This window comes from Balaenoptera ricei, chromosome 12 (assembly GCF_028023285.1).
Source record: "Balaenoptera ricei isolate mBalRic1 chromosome 12, mBalRic1.hap2, whole genome shotgun sequence".
Taxonomy (NCBI): domain Eukaryota; kingdom Metazoa; phylum Chordata; class Mammalia; order Artiodactyla; family Balaenopteridae; genus Balaenoptera; species Balaenoptera ricei.
In genome coordinates this window covers 33,760,456-33,781,176 of record NC_082650.1, presented here as the reverse complement: position 1 = coordinate 33,781,176, position 20,721 = coordinate 33,760,456, and the positions used below count along the sequence as shown (strand labels likewise).

The 20,721-nt window shown below is 35.6% G+C and overlaps 1 protein-coding gene across 1 annotated transcript in view; it reads left to right on the top strand.

The window, feature by feature from the left end:
* Nucleotides 1–20,721, top strand: part of LAMA2 (laminin subunit alpha 2) — a 623,785-nt gene that overhangs the window by 376,720 nt on the left and 226,344 nt on the right. The window contains exons 17-18 of the mRNA XM_059941243.1: nt 5,524–5,651; nt 15,579–15,665. Of these exons, the coding sequence (XP_059797226.1) occupies nt 5,524–5,651; nt 15,579–15,665 (215 nt within the window). The remainder of the gene's footprint in view (nt 1–5,523; nt 5,652–15,578; nt 15,666–20,721) is intronic.

The following is a 20,721-nucleotide window of genomic DNA, read 5'->3' as shown; positions in this document are numbered from 1 at the left end:
TTAACCAGAAAAAAAGCTCTGCAAAAGGCAAAGTACTTTCCATCCTGCTAAGAAGCTTTTGGATTAGAGAATTACACTGAATAGACCATTCTGATTAACTCAAGGGCATGTTAGTTTTATATTGTCTGACATGGCATGAAGCTTGAAACAACACTTCTCATTTCATTAGTCTTGCAGAAACACAATTTGAAATGGTGCCAGTTTAGGAAGATATCATACTCTCGTTTCCCTGTAGAATTTAAGGCAGACTCTGTTATCTGTCTTTCTTAATGTTCTCTCTTTCTCTTGCTCATTCTTCCCCCCACCCTTTTTCTTCTTCTTAAAAGCTTCTGGAAAAAATCCAAAATGAAAATTCAGGGCTTTTGTTTCAACGTGATTTGGTATTTAGGCTTACTGATGCTCTTTCTGTTTTCTCTATAGAAGATTTTGTTTAATTGCATTGCAGTATAAAGCGTGATAGCCTTAATTTGTGGATCAGTAGATTTTTCAAATGGCATTGTTATCAATAGAAAGACTAAGTGATTTTCATTTTAATTATACAATAAGTCTTTTAAAATGTACTTTGGAAAAAATACTGAGTTACCTTTAAACACTTTACTAACATGCAATAGGAAATATTCAGCCCAAACCAGATATAGATTTGCTTTACTGAAACCTAGAAAGACAAAAATAAATATTTCATGATACCAGACTTTTAATGTTCCTAATAGTAATATTTCATGTTGCATTCATTAAGTCTAAAATCATGCTGTTAGTTCATTTGGTTATGTAATATTTCTAAGAATGAAAGCCCATTGTTTTAGAATAAAATAGTTTCATCCAGCATAATTTTGGGAGGAAGAAGGGAGGGGATCAATGATATGTGAGGCCTTCTACTAATGAAGCCTAGTTTACTGACTTTGTTTCATGGACAGGGAGATAGGAGGCTCCTTCAAATAACACAATGAATCTTAGGGAAACAACAGAGATCTTGATGATAGAGACAGAATCTGGGGTGTTTTCTGAGATTTCCACTGTAGCTGGTAAATAGGTGATCATGTAACATATTTCTGGAGACTTTCAAATGCTCTTTATCTGAAATGGTATTGATAACTAAATGCTGATGTTCCATTTTGAGTATATTCATTCTAATGTGATCCACAAAGAGAAAAATATTTAAATGTTGCACATCAAAGGCATTCTTACTGTTTGGTTGACCCGCATTTTAGCTTCCTTTTCTTTTATTATTTATGCTTCCCCCCACCAGCATTAGACAGAAAATTTACAAAACTTACAGATAAACTGCTTTTTAGTTTGGCTTTGAAATCTAATTAGAAATTAACTGAAATATTTTTTGATATCAGATCAAAATCCAGACCTCTGTTATAGGGCGGACTTACTATATATTTAAAGGTCATTTTGACTCAAAGTACTTTTGAAGTGACCTAGGAAACTCTCAAGCCACATGGGAAGATTGGATACTTGTTCCTTGTCATTGTTCTTGTGATAAGCGATGTGAATAGACATTTGGAAAGTACTTTTGTAGCAGGACACCTGTAAAAATAACCAGCCCATCAGAGTGAACCTTTTGTCTTTTTCAGTTTGGGTTTTCCATTGTATTGTTGTCTAATGTTGTTTTATGGTTTCAACTGCAGAAACACTTGAGTTTTAAGATTAATTTTATTTACATTAACTGAAATATGACATTAGGAAATGTAAGAAACTTCTACATGTTATTTTTCTTTCAAATCAGTAAAGAAAAGCAGGGTCTCTGAGTTGTGCAAGATTTTCAGTTGAGTTTTAGAAATACCATTTTCAACATGGTTAAAACATAATCAGTTTTATAATCTTATTTTTTAAAGCCCCTAAGTCTTTGAAGATATAATTTTGATTGTGTCAATCTGACAATATGCAAAGAATATTGGAAAAAATATACTTTTTTTTAGTAAGAGACAACTTTAAACTTGAAAACTGCAAGGAACTAATATGAAGATGAAATCAAAGAGGAAAGCCTTTCATCAAATTGATCCATGTTTTGCACCTTCCATCCCAATGTGCTGTTATTTAGACAAATGTGGATAATAAAGTTAACACCTTTGCTACTTTGATAGAGGGTTGCTAAACAAATTTGAGAATTTTAAATACCTTAAAGGAAAACCTATTTTCAAGTATCACCAGATACTAAAGAATTACCTACTCACTGTCATGAAACTCTCATGAGATTTCAGAGCTTGAAAACTTCATATATTTTGAGCTTAACTCCCACATTTACAGAATGTAAGCAAGTGGATTATTGGATTTTCATTTAACATTGTCTACAATAAAGAATCTGTCCCTCTCCCCAAGGAATTTAACAAGCTATGTTCAGAAGTGTTTATTTATGGGTTTTAAAAATTAAATCCATTTACTAAGTGTAATTAAAATTGAGCTTCTTAAAAATATACTAAAAGAAATAATAATTCAGAATTTTCATTGAATCAAACTGGCTATCTCATTGGTCAATCAGATTAATAAATTTTTACTTTATGCTTAAAGTGAATTTATATTTTGGCTATTAGCCATTTCCTCTACCTATTTAGTTATTGATGATAAAATTAAAGGTTTTGCACTCCAAGCTCTGATGAATTCTTTTGAAATAAGGAAAAAATAGCATTTTATATGCTTGTAAAATTAAAAATGTATTTCAGTCATAATAAATCCATATCGTATGATAGGTAATAGGCATTAGATACATTTTATTGTATCATTGGAGACTGAAGAAGTTATGTTTACATGATGCCAAAACATCATTAAAACTTATCAATGCTTTATAGACAGTTTCATTTGTTGATTATCTGATTGCTCACCTTTACCAGTCTTGATCAATTTTGTGAACACAAAGTGGGTTTATGAATATACTTTAATTAATTTGAAGAAATCAAGATATAAATTACTTTATTTTGATTTTTTTTATTTTTGAAAAGAACATGGTTTCAAAAAATACTAATTGACAGAAAAATACCATTTCAATTTTAAAAAACAGTGTGTGTATGCAGAAAATTATAAGACACTGATGAAAGAAATTAAAGATGATACAAATAGATGGAGAGATATACCATGTTCTTGGATTGGAAGAATCAACATTGTGAAAATGACTCTACTACCCAAAGCAATCTACAGATTCAATGCAATCCCTATCAAACTACCACTGGCATTTTTCACAGAACTAGAACAAAAAATTTCACAATTTGTATGGAAACACAAAAGACCCCGAATAGCCAAAGCAATCTTGAGAAAGAAAAACGGAGCTGGAGGAATCAGGCTCCTTGACTTCAGACTACACTACAAAGCTACAGTAATCAAGACAGTATGGTACTGGCACAAAAACAGAAATATAGATCAATGGAACAGGACAGAAAGCCCGGAGATAAACCCATGTACATATGGTCACCTTATCTTTGATAAAGGAGGCAAGAATATACAGTGGAGAAAAGACAGCCTCTTCAATAAGTGGTGCTGGGAACACTGGACAGCTACATGTAAAACAATGAAATTAGAACACTCCCTAGCACCATGCACAAAAATAAACTCAAAATGGATTAAAGACCTAAGTGTAAGACCAGACACTATAAAACTCTTAGAGGAAAACATAGGCAGAACACTATGACATAAATCACAGCAAGATCCTTTTGACCCACCTCCTAGAGAAATGGAAATAAAAACACAAATAAACAAATGGGACCTAATTAAACTTAAAAGCTTTTGCACAGCAAAGGAAACCATAAACAAGACGAAAAGACAACCCTCAGAATGGGAGAAAATATTTGCAAATGAAGCAACTGACAAAGGATTAATCTCCAAAACATACAAGCAACTCATGAAGCTCAATATCAAAGAAACAAACAACCCAATCCAAAAATGGGCAGAAGACCTAAATAGACATTTCTCCAAAGAAGATATACAGATTGCCAACAAACACATGAAAGAATGCTCAACATCATTAATCATTAGAGAAATGCAAATCAAAACTACAATGAGATATCATCTCACACTGGTCAGAATGGCCATCATCAAAAAATCTACAAACAATAAATGCTGGAGAGGGTGTGGAGAAAAGGGAACCCTCTTGCACTGTTGGTGGGAATGTAAATTGATACAGCCACTATGGAGAACAGTATGGAGGTTCCTTAAAAAACTAAAAATAGAACTACCATATGACCCAGCAATCCCACTACTGGGCATATACCCTGAGAAAACCATAATTCAAAAAGAGTCATGTACCACAATGTTCATTGCAGCTCTGTTTACAATAGCCAGGACATGGAAGCAACCTAAGTGTCCATCAGCAGATGAATGGATAAAGAACACGTGGCACATATATACAATGGAATATTACTCAGCCATAAAAAGGAACGAAACTGAGTTATTTGTAGTGAGGTGGATGGACCTAGAGACTGTCACACAGAGTGAAGTAAGTCAGAAAGACAAAAACAAATACCATATGCTAACGCATATATATGGAATCTAAAAAAAAAAAGAAAATTGTCTGAAGAACCTAGGGGCAAGACAGGAATAAAGGTGCAGACCTACTAGAGAATGGACTTGAGGATATGGGGAGGGGGAAGGGTAAGCTGTGACAAAGTGAGAGAGTGGCATGGACATATGTACACTACCAAACATAAAATAGATAGCTAGTGGGAAGCAGCCGCATAGCACAGGGAGATCAGCTCGGTGCTTTGTGACCACCTAGAGGGGTGGGATAGGGAGGGTGGGAGGGAGGGAGATGCAAGAGGGAAGAGATATGGGGACATATGTGTATGTATAACTGGTTCACTTTGTTATAAAGCAGAAACTGACACACCATTGTAAAGCAACTATACTCTAATAAAGATGTTAAAAAAAAATAAAAAATAAAAAACAGTGTGTTAGGGAAATTGTTATGTGCCTTGTGGTTTTATTATTTATTGGTATACATTTTTAAATTTTTCAATATTCTCATTTTTAAATTATGAGTGAAGCAAGGCCCTCGCAGCTGTAATACATTAGTGCATTGTCCACATCATCAGAGCCTACTGAGGTCCAAATTAATCTCTGATGTAAAAGGCCATAGTGTCAGAGGATTTGTAGGATTAGCCATAGTTCTCATTGAATCAGCAGTTTTAAGCTGAACAATTGATTTTTACCTAAATCAGGTACAATTTCCATTAAACATATATTATTAAGACTCTATAACTATACACACATACACACACTCACGATCACTTGTATTTCCTTAAAAAAAAAACCAAAGAAAAAAAGGAAATACTATTTGCATAATGAAAAAAATTTATAATGAATTTCAGTCATCTTTTTGTAAGTATTCATATGCTGAAACTAGTGTGTAGTTTATAAGCTAGATATTAAATTAACTTTCAGTGCTCTTTCCCAGCTGTAAAATTGACCATTTAATGTGGAAAATTATTCTTGCTGGCGGGGAATAGACTAATGATTCTGTAGATGTATTTTTGGTAACATGTTGATGCTTGATACCGAAATAATAAACTCTGATGTGCATTTCTTCCTCAGAACTGTAAGGATCACACTGGTGGCCTGTATTGCAATAAATGTCTTCCTGGTTTCTATGGTGATGCTACTAAAGGAACCTCTGATGACTGTCAGCCCTGTGCCTGTCCACTCAATATCCCATCCAATAAGTGAGTAACAAACTTAACCTCTCTCAGGAGCTGGGAATCCAGTTCTGCAAGTGCATTTTTGATACAGAATTTACCCTTTCTCTTGTCACACATAAAAAAATAATAAATTTATGCATGAATTTCTCAAGAAGATACTGTGAGGTTTTCTAAATATAAAACATTTAAAGTTATGGCTATTTATTCCACAGAATTTTTAGTATTTTAGCTCTAGTTTGGGGGATTTAATATCTAAGAGACAGAACTCAAATAGGTTTTCTAAACCAACTCCAAAGAACAGAAGACATATATTATACAAATGTAGACCTGTGCCCACAGGCAAGCACTAGCACACACACACACACACACACACACACACACATCTTCATACTGTAATAAAAAGACTACTAATATAAATGCTGCTCATTTGGGTCCCAGTCACACAATATTTGTAACTCTCAGGCAAGTCATAAACCCCTCAAAAAGGTAAAATAAAAAATCAGTTAGTTGAACTTTAAGCACCAGTTCTGTCCCTTAGCGCAGGGTTTATCATGTTATCATATATCATATTATGTATATATATATATATATATATATGTTTATCTTATTGATATAGTTATAATGGTATTATATGATAAATTATATGAATATTGAAATATGGGTGATAATTTACATCTTATTTTACATAAACTACATCTTGAAAAAGTTTAATGCAAACTTCATACAATTTCTCTACTCATCCAGGTTTCTTTCTGTCTTTTTTTAAAATTTTCTGTTTGTTCACCTAAAATAATAACCTTTTGTAACAGATTTTGATTTTTGTTTGTTTTTGTTTTGTTTTGCTTTGTTTTATCAATTTTTATTGGAATATAGTTGTTTTACAATGCTGTATTAGTTTCCTGCTGTACAGCAAAGTGAATCAGTCATACATATACATATGTCTACTCTTTTTTAGATTTCCTTCCCATTTAGGTCACCACAGAACACTGAGTAGAGTTCCCTGTGCTATACAGCAGGTTCTCATTAGTTATCTATTTTATACATAGTAGTGTATATATGTCAATCCCAATCTCCCAATTCATCACCCCCCCTTCCCCCCTTGGTAATCATAAGTTTATTCTCTACATCTGTGACTCTGTTTCTCCTTTGCAAATAAATTCATCTGTACCATTTTTCTAGATTCCACATATAAGGGATATTATACTATACTTGTTTTTCTCTTTCTGTACCAGACTTTTAAAAGTATATATTTTGTCTGCTCTTCCTTTTACCTTTTAGGGGAACAGTGTATTTCAGCTGCTCTAATTCACTTTCCCCTTAGAGCAGCCATCCTTTAAGCAAATACGTAAGCAAGACCCTGAAACCAAAAATGTTTTTTTATTTTAATGGGGCATATTATGTTGAACAATAATCAACACTTTTTACTAGTAAAAATTATAAATAAGTATAGTTTTAAATCAAAGAAATTGTAAAAATTTTTCTTAAAGGCAAGCTTAGTGCTTAATAAAATTCATATTATTTTATGTACTTTCCACCTGTTTCTAAATGCTGTTATTAATGCTTGCAGAGCAAAAGTTTTTAATGATTTTTAATGAAATCTGTCGGTTACAATTTTTTAATGTGAAGGTGTTATCAAGTTGGTCATACTCTGAGGTCTTACCCAAGATATTCCTAATGGAAATGGTCTTTTGTTACTAGAGTCCATAAATACTACAAGCTAAAGACTTTGAGAATAATTCTGTCATTAAATTTAAAAGTCCTCGTAGGAACTATGCTTCCTACACTTCATCTCACATGAAATCCTTGTCCTCTTTCCTGACAACCTTCCTCCCTCAGAATTTTCCATCTTAGTCACTGGAAAAGAAGAGAAAGAACTAAGATTTAATGAAAGCAGCCTACTACATTCTAGGCATAGGCTCAAGCACTATATTTGGCATTATTTTACCTTCAAAAACTATTCAATAAGTGGGTATTATTACTGTTATTTTATAGATTAAGAAAAGAGTTTCCGAGTGGGAAAAGAGCATTATAGTGCCAATTCTCAGAGAATTCCTTGATTTAAATGCTGAGTTTCATACTTTCTAGCTGTGTGACTCTGGGAAAGTTACTTAAACTCTCTGTGCCTCAATTCTCTTGTCATTAGTTGTGATAACAGGACCCTCTCATAGGGTTCTTGTGAGAATTACATAAATTAAAATACACAAAGCACCTAAAGCAATGACTGAACATGGTGAGCCTAATATAAGGACTGACCATTATTAAGTAATTTGCTCAGAGTCATAAAATATTAAAGTATCAGAGTTGGAATTTTAAGTTTAAAGTCCAATGTGCTTTCAATGCCTCTACAGTTTTACATTGAGGGCTTCTTTAAAAAACACACTGCATTTTAAGTGATAACATTAAGAGACTTAAATGGGAAATGGGGTAACTATATATTAGTGATCAGAACATTTTCAGAATTTAGGGCATGAGCCTGGATGGTTACAAAACTGAAGATCCTTTGGTAACCAGGGATGTCAGAGAAGAGGAAGAAGGCAAAAGGAAAATAATGAATATGTTGGTCATAAGATGACACAAACCTTGCTCTCTGGTGTACTTGTGAAGGGTCAGATCAAGCAATGGAGAACCTACTCACTCACGTAGCTGAATGGAATTTTCCAGAACCATCCAACGTATACAAAACTTTCACTGAGGTGAGGAAAACAAAGGGATAGCATCTGGCCACTCATCTGCATTGCACTCCTTCTCAGCCAAAATGTCAGTGGCATTCAGCACAGCTGACCATTCATAGTACCATGGGAATCCTAGCCTAATACATTTGCAGAATTATGTAATTTAGTGAATATATAGACCTTATGAGTTTATCCTCAAATTAGACCAACATTACTATAAATGCAGAAGAGCCATTAGGGAGAGAACTTTGCTTGGGTAATTATAGGCATTCATGACCCATTCTTCTCTGTTTACTGTGCCTCTACTTTAAAATGGATTCTAATTGTGTTCCTGAAAGGAGAAAGTCAGTAAGCGTTAAAATACCATCCATCAGTGCTAAAAAGGATTGAGGTCCCAGTGTCCAGTGATAAAATGTTCTTAAGTATTGTATTACAGTTCGGTATATTATGCAGATCTTGCTTCTTTAAAATAAAGACAACTCAATAATAACAATGTAAGTTACACCAAATATTTAAAGATTCTTAATTTCAGGTGCTTTCATTTACATTAAATAATTATTAAATTATTAAGTAATAATTTTAACCTTAGAAGTAGAATTGGCAATAGAGGGCAAAAACCAATTTTAAATGCCAGCTTTAAATGTGACATTTTTACCAGGAATTATACCCAGTGTCTTGTAATAACCTATAGTGGAATATAATCTGTAAAAAACCTGAATCACTGTGCTGTACATCTGAAACTAACAATATTGTAAATCAACTATACTTAAATAAAAAAGTGGCATTTTTATAAGTAGAAAGAGGGAACAATGATGATCCATTTTGTTTAAAAATTTGTTTTCAGAGGTATTACGTCTTTTAAATTTAAAACAACTTTGAAAATTAACATAGTTTAGCTGCACAATAGTGATGAGAAAAATTCATTTTAATCTAATAACCTGAATTTTTTTATTCACTAAATAATGGGGACACTTAATGACTTAGAGAAACTCCCCTTTTAAAAAAGTTTTTAAAAAGTCATTACACTTATAATCTGAGTTAGAAACTCTGAGGAATAACTTGACTAGTTACATATTATTCAGAAGATGGGATTTGAATGTTCATAAGTTATTCAGAAAAAAAAAATTGAACTAAAGGTTGCTGCAACCTTCATCTAAAATTGTAAGGCTTAGTGATAGTTTTGCCTTGGTGATTTATCTATTTAATCCCCAGTCATAAATCTTATAGATCATAAGCATTTTGGCTCCAAATTTCTTAGATAATATTGCAAAATAAATCAAATGTGTAGGGAGATAGAGATAGATCAGTATAATTATTATGATGCATGAATACAGACAAGCATATAATATTTAAATTATATATATATATATATATATATATATATCACTTCATCAACTATTTACAGTGTCCACTGTTTGCTTAGCCATCTCATCTTGGTGATGTATATATTCTAGCTATAGATTGTAACTAGGTAGTGAAATTTATCTCTAGAGAAGCAAATAAAAATGTAAATATTTCAAATGTTTATATTAATTAATTTCTGGCATCACACAGCTTATAGATTAAATATGATATGAAAGAGACACATGACTGTCTGCCCTTGAACACTTAGAATGTGTTTGAATAAATAATATGATTGAAATCATTGTAGATTTTCATCAGTTATATAATAAAATTGGAGATAATCTTGGCACAAAGCTGAACAGAGAGTAGGCTCTTAATAAGTTCTGTCTACTAATATCATTGTGAATACTACTTCTTTATGCACATCAGAAATGCTAAACTTTAAATTTTTGAAAGGATGGACCACTTCTAGAGCTGACTTTTGGACTCACTCAAGGGGCCACATTGAATTGTTGTTAAAATTAGTACTTATAACAGAGAAATATAAATATTCTAAGACAAAATTTAAATTTAAGGACATGTTCATTTCAACAACTTTATTTAGAAATTTTAGGGTGTGCTAGGTATTTTAGAGCACTTTCCCACATATAGTTTTATGTACACACAGGTGATTATCGTGTATCTTACTAGTCCCATATACCAGAGGGAAAACTAAACTCCAGAGAAATTAAGTGCCTGGATTGTGATCATACAGCTTGCTTGTGGCAGAACCAATACTAGAACCAGTATATTCTGATTCACCTCTCTGTGCTTCTTCCAATGGCACTATAGAAATAGAAACAATTACAGAGACATTGAAGAGAAGCAAAAAAACAAAAAAATTAATAGAACTTAATGTTAGACAAACTATGAATGTCCATTGTAAAAAATGACTCTAGTGTTTGGCAACAGCTATGCTAACTCAAATGTAAGGAGCTAGACAGGATGAAAAACTGCAGGTTTAATTACTTAATTTATTGTGGCACTATGCTAAGTATTTGCTTTCATAATTTATCAGCATGAAGTCTTTACTCAGATCATATCCCTATTCTGCTAAATGAGAAACTCATGTTTAGAGAAACACAGAAAATAACCCAATTCTAATTACAAAATCCAATTATGGACATTACATCAGATTTCACATTATTTAGAGATAATTAAAGAAATATGTTTGCTAAATGGGCCTCCTGAGAATAAAGAGAACAGATATCATTGAACTGAAAGAAGAAAAAACTTATGGAGAAATTTCAAAAATTCGTGTGACCCAAACCACAGTCATGAAGTAAGATGAGTTTGCCCTTCATTTTTCGCCTCTTTCTCTCAGTCCTCTGCTCCTTCAGCAGTTATTCATGGACAGTCACTATCTTAGCCCTAGCTTCCTCACTCACTGACACTTTGCAGCATCTTATCCCTTCTGGTCTGTCTTCCCCTACCCAAGTGTTCCAGGTAACAGTTAAAAGCAGTCCTGCTCTCCTATTTTATATGCAAACGTAGACCATGTCCTGATTGTCTAACCCCTAATGATGGAAAATTTATGCCAGTGATGAAAAAATTCATTATTTCCTGTCACATCACAGAAACCAAGAGGCAATTCAGTTCCCTCTTGCACTGGCTGTGAGAAAGTTCAAAGCCATATGTTGATCTGCCACTATCCAATGAACATATTGTACAATATATACATATACACATATATACTCATTTTTTACAATACGCATTCTGCACTCTAAATATACCCCTGATTTTATCTTATTTTTTAGTTTTTTTCTCTTTAATCGTATTGCATCATTTTATCTTAATGTACATATTTTGATAGGTAAGATTAAATGCATTCTGGAACAAAGCTAATTGTATCTGTATTTATACATTCACATACCTAAATACATACACATATGCTCACATACATATTCATTTGTATGTACATATATACACTTACTTATAAATGGATTATTATAAATATAAAAATTTACATTCAGCCATTTAAAAAGACTGTTTCTATGTTTAGAGCCTTACTGTTTATTCCAGCAATAGCTTCTCTTCCTCCCCCTGTTTGTGGAAAAAGCCTGCTATTCTTGATCTCTTGTGTCTTCTGTGGCATGGAGTGGATAATCCAGGGAGCCGAATATTGCCTCTGCTGGTGTAGAGCAAGCCAACTAGAGTTAGATGACATAATCTTGGAATCACTTGAAGTCAACAAAGATCTTACAGTTCCCTCTTTCTATCACAGAACAGTTAGCTTCATGTATTTGCCAAAATCAGTGTCAAGTTGCTGCATTTGCCAATCCAAATTCTATAGACATTTTTTGTTGTACATGTTTATTTCTCATTCTAATTTTATGTTTGTAGCTGAATACCATCTTCTCCATACTTATAACTGCAGTTACAGCAGTAAGGGAATGAACCCTCAGTTTATGTTGTTTAAGGAGTATTGAAGCACAAATACAAATATATTTTATGAGGAGCTTTTATTTAGACTCATCGTGTCAAATAGTTATATTACTAGAAGTTTAAATTCACTTAATTCTGAATACTGGATGGTTATAGGGAAAAGAGAGCATCAAGTTAGAAATCAAAAGTTTTGGATCCCATGCTAAATTCTCCTGGAAATTAGCATATGACTTTGAGCAAGAAAAATTATGCCTGCCCCAACCAGCTCATAGGATTTTGTGAAAATGTGATAGAATTATTCATAAAAGCACTCTAAAAATGTAAAGAGCTAGTCAAATCTGATATATTGTTATTGCTTAATTTTTTTCTGAAAAAGCATTGATTTCTGTCAGTGAGTGTGTTTTATTTTACTTCTGTCAGCCTTAATTGAGGCACGAGTATATTTAAGAATTTGAAATCTATTTTATAAATAGTTTTAAAGTGTCAGAAGCCTTATCAAGAACCTTTGACGTGACTTATGGTAAACTAATTTAGGATCAATAAACAATTGGTATGGTTTTCTTTCAATCATTGTAGTCCCACATGGGTGGGAAACCTAGGGCTTCTAGTTAAGAGTCACTTTCTCTGTAGATGATGAGGTAGTTAAAGAATGCCAGTTTTAAAAGAAAACATACGTGCATTCCAGAGGTTTGTCAAAATCCAGTCCTCCGTTTATGTCTGAAAACAATAGCAAATCACAGCATGAGGAGGAAACAACAATTGTTTCTTTCCATTTTTACGTGTGCCTCTTCTCTTCAGTGCAATCATACTCCTGCCAAGAAAATCACCCTTGGCGAGCTCCCTTTGGGTCATGGGTGTCAAGCCACAGGCTGCTCTCTGAAAGATGGGTCCCCTCTCACAGACCATGGGCTGGGTGTAACTTGCTTCTGCTGCTCGTGGCAGCCACCAGAACCCCTTAACGTGAAATCTTTTATCTGAGTAAGATTTGTAAACTCAAGATAACGCCAGACCAGGCTTTTCCCCACTTACCTCAACAGATTCATTTAAATGTTCCACTGAGTTGAAATTTTTTAAAAGATAGAACTACTTGGTTCTAATAGCTTGCTACTGTCAAAAAATAAAAATTATTAAATCTTTAAAAACAAACAACCCAATCAAAAAATGGGCAGAAGACCTAAATAGACATTTCTCCAAAGAAGACATACAGATGGTCAATAGGCACATGAAAAGAGGCTCAACATCGCTAACTGTTAGAGTAATGTAAATCAAAACCACAATGAGGTATCACCTCACACTGGTCAGAATGGCTATCATCAAAAAGCGTACAAATAATAAATGCTGGAGAGGGTATACTGTTGGTGGGAATCTAAATTGGTGCATCCACTATGGAAAACAGTATGGAGGTTCCTTACAACACTAAAAATAGAGCTACCATGTGATCCAGCAATCCCACTCTTGGGCATATATCCAGAAAAGATGAAAGCTCTTAATTTGAAAAGATACGTGCACCCCAATGTTCATAGCAGCACTGTTTACAATAGCCAAGACATAGAAACAACCCAAGTGCCCATCAATAGAAGACTGTTTAAGAAGATGCGGTATATATATAAACGGAATATTACTCAGCCACAGAAAGAATAAAATAATGTCATTTGCAAGAACATGAATGGACCTAGAGAATATCATACTAAGTGAAGTAAGTCAGACAGAGAAAGACAAATAATGTATGATATCACTTATATGTGGAATCCAAAAAATAATACAAATGAATCTGTATACAGTAGAGGTCCCCAACACCCGGGCCATGTACCAGTAGTGGTCCACGGCCGGTAAGGGACCAGGCCACACAGCAGGAGGTGAGCAGCGAGCGAAGCTTCATCTGCCACTCCCCATCGCTCGCATTACCGCCTGAACTATCCCCTCCGCCACTGGCCCATAGAAAAATTGTCTTCCACGAAATTGGTCCCTGGTGCCAAAAAGGGTGGGGATCGCTGATATACAGAACAGAAACAGACTCACAGACATAGAAAACAAACTTACGGTTAACGAAGGGGAAAGGGAGTGGGAGAGGGATAAATTAGGAATACGGGATTAACAGATACAAACTACTATACATAAAATAGGTAAGCAACAAGGATTTACTAAATAACACAGGAAACTCTATTCAATATCTTGTAATAACCTATCATGGAAAATAATTTAAAAAATATATATATATATAAAACGGAATCACTTGCTGTGCACTCGAAAGTAACACAATCTTGTAAATCAACTGTACTTCAGTTAAAAATAAATAAGTAAAAGAATTATTAACTATTTACAGGACTACTATGAGTTAAGCCAAAGGGATATTATTTTAAAAATAGTACGCATGATCGGATCTGCACAAAAGTTAAGAAAGTATTACAAAGTCATACAAGTGTCAGGAGCAAAATGAGCTCAGTGCTTAATTTGTTGTTCTCTCTTTAATTCATTTAGCCATCAAGCAAACCTCTACTGAATTGTCCTGTCATATATAATAGAAAATAAATCTGTTTAGGGAAAACATAGTGAGAGAAAGAGTAATTGGGGGCATTTCCTTTGAAAACGGCAGAGGAGCAGGACTCACAGAATTCAGAACAGTTGATGGCTCTTCAGAGAGCCATTGTGTCACTTCTAAGGTAACGGTCCATGCATGAAGGGTGTCTCTCACGAGGCAAAGAAGTATGGCCAGAGTCGAACAGGTTGACGAAGGCTAAAGCTAGCACGTAATTACTCTGCTAGCTCCTGACTTGGGGTTCAACTAAGTGACTTCAGACTCAGGATGGAAATATGTACAAAGTGAGAGGTAAACTTTGGAACATGCCAGAAGATATGAAATGGCAAGGTTGTTTTGGTTTGTTTCGTTTTATTATAAGTTTAGGCAGAATATGCCTGCTTGATCTCATCTGAAAGCTTTTCTGAGGGTTCCGTCTGTGTAAACAATGCAACCCTGAGTACCCAGGGGCAGCAACCTGCACACACACATACACACACACCCCGACACCCATGACGGAAGTACTGGACAGAGGAACCCCATCACCACCACCACCACTACCACCGCTTCCACTACCACATACTGAGTTTTCCAAAATCTCTAACAGGTTTCTCTGGGTTGCTTAAAATTCATCAGGATTTGGCTAGAGAGAAAGTATGTGAGACTGTATTTTGCCAGGCCCAGGGAATCCCTCAAGAGCAGCTATACAGTCCCACTTGTTACTGATGATCAGGGACCCAGAACAGTCAAAAATCAGTTAATAGCATGTCACAGGGATACCGTTTTCCGTTGGACTGTGTTCACGTCTACAGAAATAGCAATGTCATTTTATCCCGGATTGGCCAGATCCTACTCTCCGTCTGTGAGACGAGAATGACCAGCCTGTACCCTTTTGTCACAGCAACATTGGAAGAAGAGAAATGAAAATATGCTGCTAATGACTTTGTGTATCTGCTTCTTCCTTGTCCCCGTTGTTCCCCAATGACATCAACATAGCTTTAGCCCGACGTGCCATTTGGACCGAAGTCTTGGCTTGATCTGTGATGAATGCCCTGTCGGGTACACAGGACCACACTGTGAGAGGTAAGCACATACTACACTGTCTTTCAATGTGATTTCCACCTTGGGAGTTATAAAACCACAGGCATTGTCACCCTTCGCACTACCCCAGAAAAGCCGCCACACTCAGGTGAAATAAAGTTTCTCACCACACTTGTCAAACAAATGCAGTATATTTTTATAGTTTATTTATTCTCTAGAAATTGCTCTATAAATCTCCATTCACTCAGAGTGTTTGATTCATGTTTTAATCTTAAAGGTTAAGCATTAACCTGCAATCTTTCTAGAAAGTATTGTTCAAGTGGAAAGTCATGCACTTTCAGATTTATCTTCCTGTCTACATTGGCAACATTTATTTTTCATAATTAGCTTTTTGTCCTTAAAATGTAGCTGAAATGTGTAGTTCATAGTTCAGCAAGTGGTCCATAATTTACCTTAAATATATTTGAAAATCGAAACAAAATGTAATTTATTATCATGATTTATATTCTCATCTAATTACTTCTAAGCCAGTATTTTAATTCCCGTTGATTTTACTAGGTTGTTTTGCAGTGGAGCCAGGGATATTATTTTATGTAATTTGTGTGATTATTTTTCCTCCTAAAATCTTTTGAAGGAAAAGGTTCTTCCGTATTTCAGTCTCACTGAAAATGGTACAAAATTCTCCCATAATGTCATTGACAAACACAACAGCATCTTCTGGGTGTAGCATTGAAAATAGTCCCTTTTGTTGCCGTCACTAGAGGGTGGGTGGGGGTCAAGGTAGGGGGAGAGGCAGAGAAAGTAACCTGCTTTCACCCAGCATCACCAAGGCTAACACCACAGAGGGCTATTTCTGCCTATCCTTTCCTGTCCCCTTGGCAGCCATCAACCCTATTTCAACCAGGCTGCATAAAGTTAATGAAGCAAGATCCAATTACCCAGAGAGAATTTAGCCAGCAGCTAGCAGTCTGTGGACACGGTGCCAGTGACAGCTACTAGCGGCAGCAAGTACTATTTGTGAGTATGGCAGCATCTGGAAATTAGTAATGGAGGAACAGAACTGAAATAAGGAGGGTTTATTTGCAGTTGAGACACTCGAAGTCTTTGATTGTGTTTTTTTAAGAAAAGGAGGACACATGCATATTACTTACTGTAATCGGAGAACATATCATTGCCAAGACAGATTTACATCAAATGCCTAATCCCTCTGGCTCACTACAGGCAACCTTTTTTTTTAGCAACTGGAAAATGACAGCTGCTCTGTCATACAAGGCCATTCAATCCATTTATCTAGGTGGGCTTAGTCTCTGATGTATTTATACTGCTTTGCTCCATGATATGTATTTTCTGTATACGTTAGACAATGGTTTCTAAACCATCTACAATTTAAAATCCTACATTTTATTTAAGAAACATTTGTTTAGCAACTACCATGTGCTGTGCATGGGGCTAGACATAGGCTATAAACAGATGTATCCTACCATCCTTGCCCTCAAGCAGCTCACATTTTTAATGTGGGTGAGAATATTCGAACATATTCTGGAGAACATTCTGGTCTGAATAATAAAATTCACCTAGGAAAGAAATACCTGACAGAAAGGATGATTTCCTGTCTAAAATCTTTATTAATCTGATCAAAAAGAAGAGAGAAACATGCATCAAATGGCATATCTTACCTCTAATTCAAGTTTTTCAGTCAAAACTAACCTTAATCCATTATTATATGGAAGATGTGATATTATATTTTTCTAGCCGGAATACAGATTAGGGTTTTACAGGAATATTTAGTGTCTATCATTTCTCTGTGTTTGTAGGAGCTAAGAAGTCCATTAGATGGATCCAAAATATTAGGAGAAACATTTTTGGGGATGTGCAGGCTGAAGTAGACCAGGGTGTGAGGGAGAATAAGGGTCAGGGAAGGAAGGAGATACGGGTTGTACTGAAAATCTTGTAATCAAAACTATTCTGTGAGTGATTGATGTAATCAGTTATGCACATCATCTACACAAAATCAGCATTGAAAAACTGAAGCCGTGTTTTCCAAGCTATAGATGTTCTTGGAATAGAGTTCTATGATCACTTACATTTGGGAAGCATCTATTAGCATGTGAAAGGTTCTGACCAGTCCTGGAGTGAAAAAAATCTCTTCAATTTGTTTAACTCATCATTTTCTAATCTTACGTGACCATAAATCCCCTACTTTTATTATATAACAAGAATGCATCTCAGACTCAGATAGACGGGAATTATAACTTTATATTTTTATCTCAGTTTAATTTCTACTTTGAGATCAAATTCTTTATATGTAGGAGCTGTGAGGGCTTGGACACATAATCTCAGTCAAGTACACTTTAAACTTACCCAGTGTTATATGTCAATTACGTTCCAGTTTTTAAAATTTGTTTTAACTTTTTTTCTCTTCTCCCCACTTTCCACCTCTAGCTTTGGTTAGAACCAAAGTTCTAACAAGCTTACTTATAGTACCAAGAGCCTTGAATGTTTGAATGAGTGTGTGTGTGTGTGTGTGTGTGTGTGTGTGTGTGTGACTGTGTTTTGGGTAGTGCACATATGGTAGGGCCAACCTGTTCTGAGTAATTCATCCAAATGCATTTCTGCTGACCTCTTCCTGTTTCCTGTCCCCCTGATTACCTTTCCCCTCAGGTCTAATAACTCTCCCCACTACTTTCCTACCACTCGTGGGCACACAGGACGCATGCTGCTGTCTTCTTTCCAAACTGGGATCCACCAACATCCCTACTCTCATCATTTCTCCTCCATCTGCCTTTCTAACTCCATCCCATTTCCTGTTTGGCAATGAATTGCAGGAGGAGGTGCCACATTCATAGAAAGGGTGACCTTTAAAGCCAAAGTCCAAAAGATTCCTGTGTTTCTGCTTTCCTTCCTGTCAGATCCCTTAACTCAGTCAAGCAGCGCAGATGGTCTTGCTGCTTAAATTGAGGGAATGGAGAAAAATTGTGAACAAGAGGATGGCAAAACAAGATATGAAAATATGGACTGATAGTCTGTCACAGATAGGACACTGGTTACAGTTTTCAGAAACTTTTGCTTGGGGCCAGAGCACTCATACTTTGAGATATTGCTGCTTTCCTCTGACTAGCGACTGTTTTAAACAAAATGAAAAGAAGAGAACCGGGGTGAGGGAACTGGGTATTCATCATGGCACTTTGCTAAGATTCTAGGCTTTTATTATCTGGACAAGAAGAGAAAAATATAGAAAAACAAGGAGACAGTAGTTTGAAGGGCAAAAAGGGATGAGTGCTGGAGCATCAAGAGAAATTAAAAAGAACATGGAGAAAAAAGGTGAGCTAAATGCTGATGACATCTGTCTACTGGACACTAAGCTACTTTCTGAATAAGTTTGTAGCCTCAACAACATATCACACTTCATGAAGACAGACATTTTAAGAGATTGTGACAAGTTCATCCAGTGAGATCCATAGGACCACAAGAAACTTAATGAGCTATGTGGACCCCTTAAACCCTGTCCCCTCCTGAGCTGGGCAATTTTTTAGTCCTCCCTACGTAAGGAGAGAGAGGTCAAAGTTAACTTTAATTTCACAATTGCCACTGAGAATGCAGAAGGTATTTGAATTCAATTGCTTAGTATTTGGAAAATTTACCTACAGTTTTATCCACATGATTTATATTCAGTGTCAGAGAAGCCCCTTTTTGTTTGTTTTTTTTTTTAAATTTCAATTCCAAAATCCAGTTTAGATATTCTCTGCTTCAGAAACGTCTTGACTCTGAACCGAGTCTAATTGTCATCTGATCACTATGCTGGTGAGAATTTCTACTCATGGCTGAGCCTCCTTGATCCCTGAGTCCTGTATGCAGAGCATGGGGTTACAGAAATTAGAGACGAGAGACAGTTATGCTTACTCGATAGTGCCATTAGGAAAATTGTGACTGGAAGTAAGGTTTCAAAAGGCTGGTCATCTGTGGTTGTGCAGTTCGTACACTGCACAAAAGTACTCAGCCAAGGGGGAGACTGGGGGCTCGAATCCAGCGTGCCCTCTTCTTGCCAATACACTAGCTGTGCTGTGCTTGGGTGCCCAGCCATGTCTACTGTCTGTTCATTTTTCTGCATCTGCCCAGAGGGAATCTTTTTTTTAATTTGCAGAAAGGCACCATATAAGCAGGCACACTTCCTCCGTCTTCAGCTGATTCAGTCAAGTGGGAGGTAGTAAGAATACAGTGCAGTTCCACAACCATTCCCATTTAAACTCCAGCCACCCTCCCCTGTGCCTTTGCCAATACTGCTTCTTCTGCCTGGAAGACTGCAGCCCTTCCCCCACCGCTGCCTGAGAGCAACTCTACTCCCTCTTAAAATTCAGCTCTGTCATCCTGAAAGGGTCCTTGATGAATCCTAGTTCGAGTTGGTTGCCCTTTTCTATACTTCTTTAACAGTATTTGCATATCTCTAATAGTTCACTGCTACATTTTTTAAGTATAGATGACCCTCGAAAAACATGGAAGTTAGGGGCACCGACCCCTGTGCGGTTGAAAACAGTGTATAACTTTAGAGTTGGCCCTCTGTATCCACAGTGTGGTATCCGCACATTAAACCAACCTCGGACCACGTCGTACTGTAGTATTTACTGACTAAAATCTGTGTAGAAGTGGACTCACGCAGTTCAAACCCATGTTGTTCAAGGTTTAACTCTATATCTTTCTTCTCCATGGACTGTAGTATGAAGACTGTTCCTTATTTATATTAGTATCATGTGAAAGTGCTCAATAGATGTTTAAGGAAGAGTGGGAGGGGAAAAAAAGCAAGAGCTTTTCTAACTTGCTTAGAGAGATTGAAGCATTGTTTTCAGTCTATAGTTAGGAAGAACGTAGACCAAAGATTTTAGCCAGAAGTTGTTGAAAAATGATGGAGCAGAATGAAATAGAGAAAAGTCTCACCAATTTCCTTTCTTCTTTTCATTATTTTTTCTCTCCACTGCCATTTCCTCTCTCTCTCTCTTTCTCTCCCACTCTCACTCTTGCTCTCACTTAGATAGACAGACATAGATATATAGATATATATATATATATATACCTTCCTTTAATATTGTTCCTAAGTCATCTTACA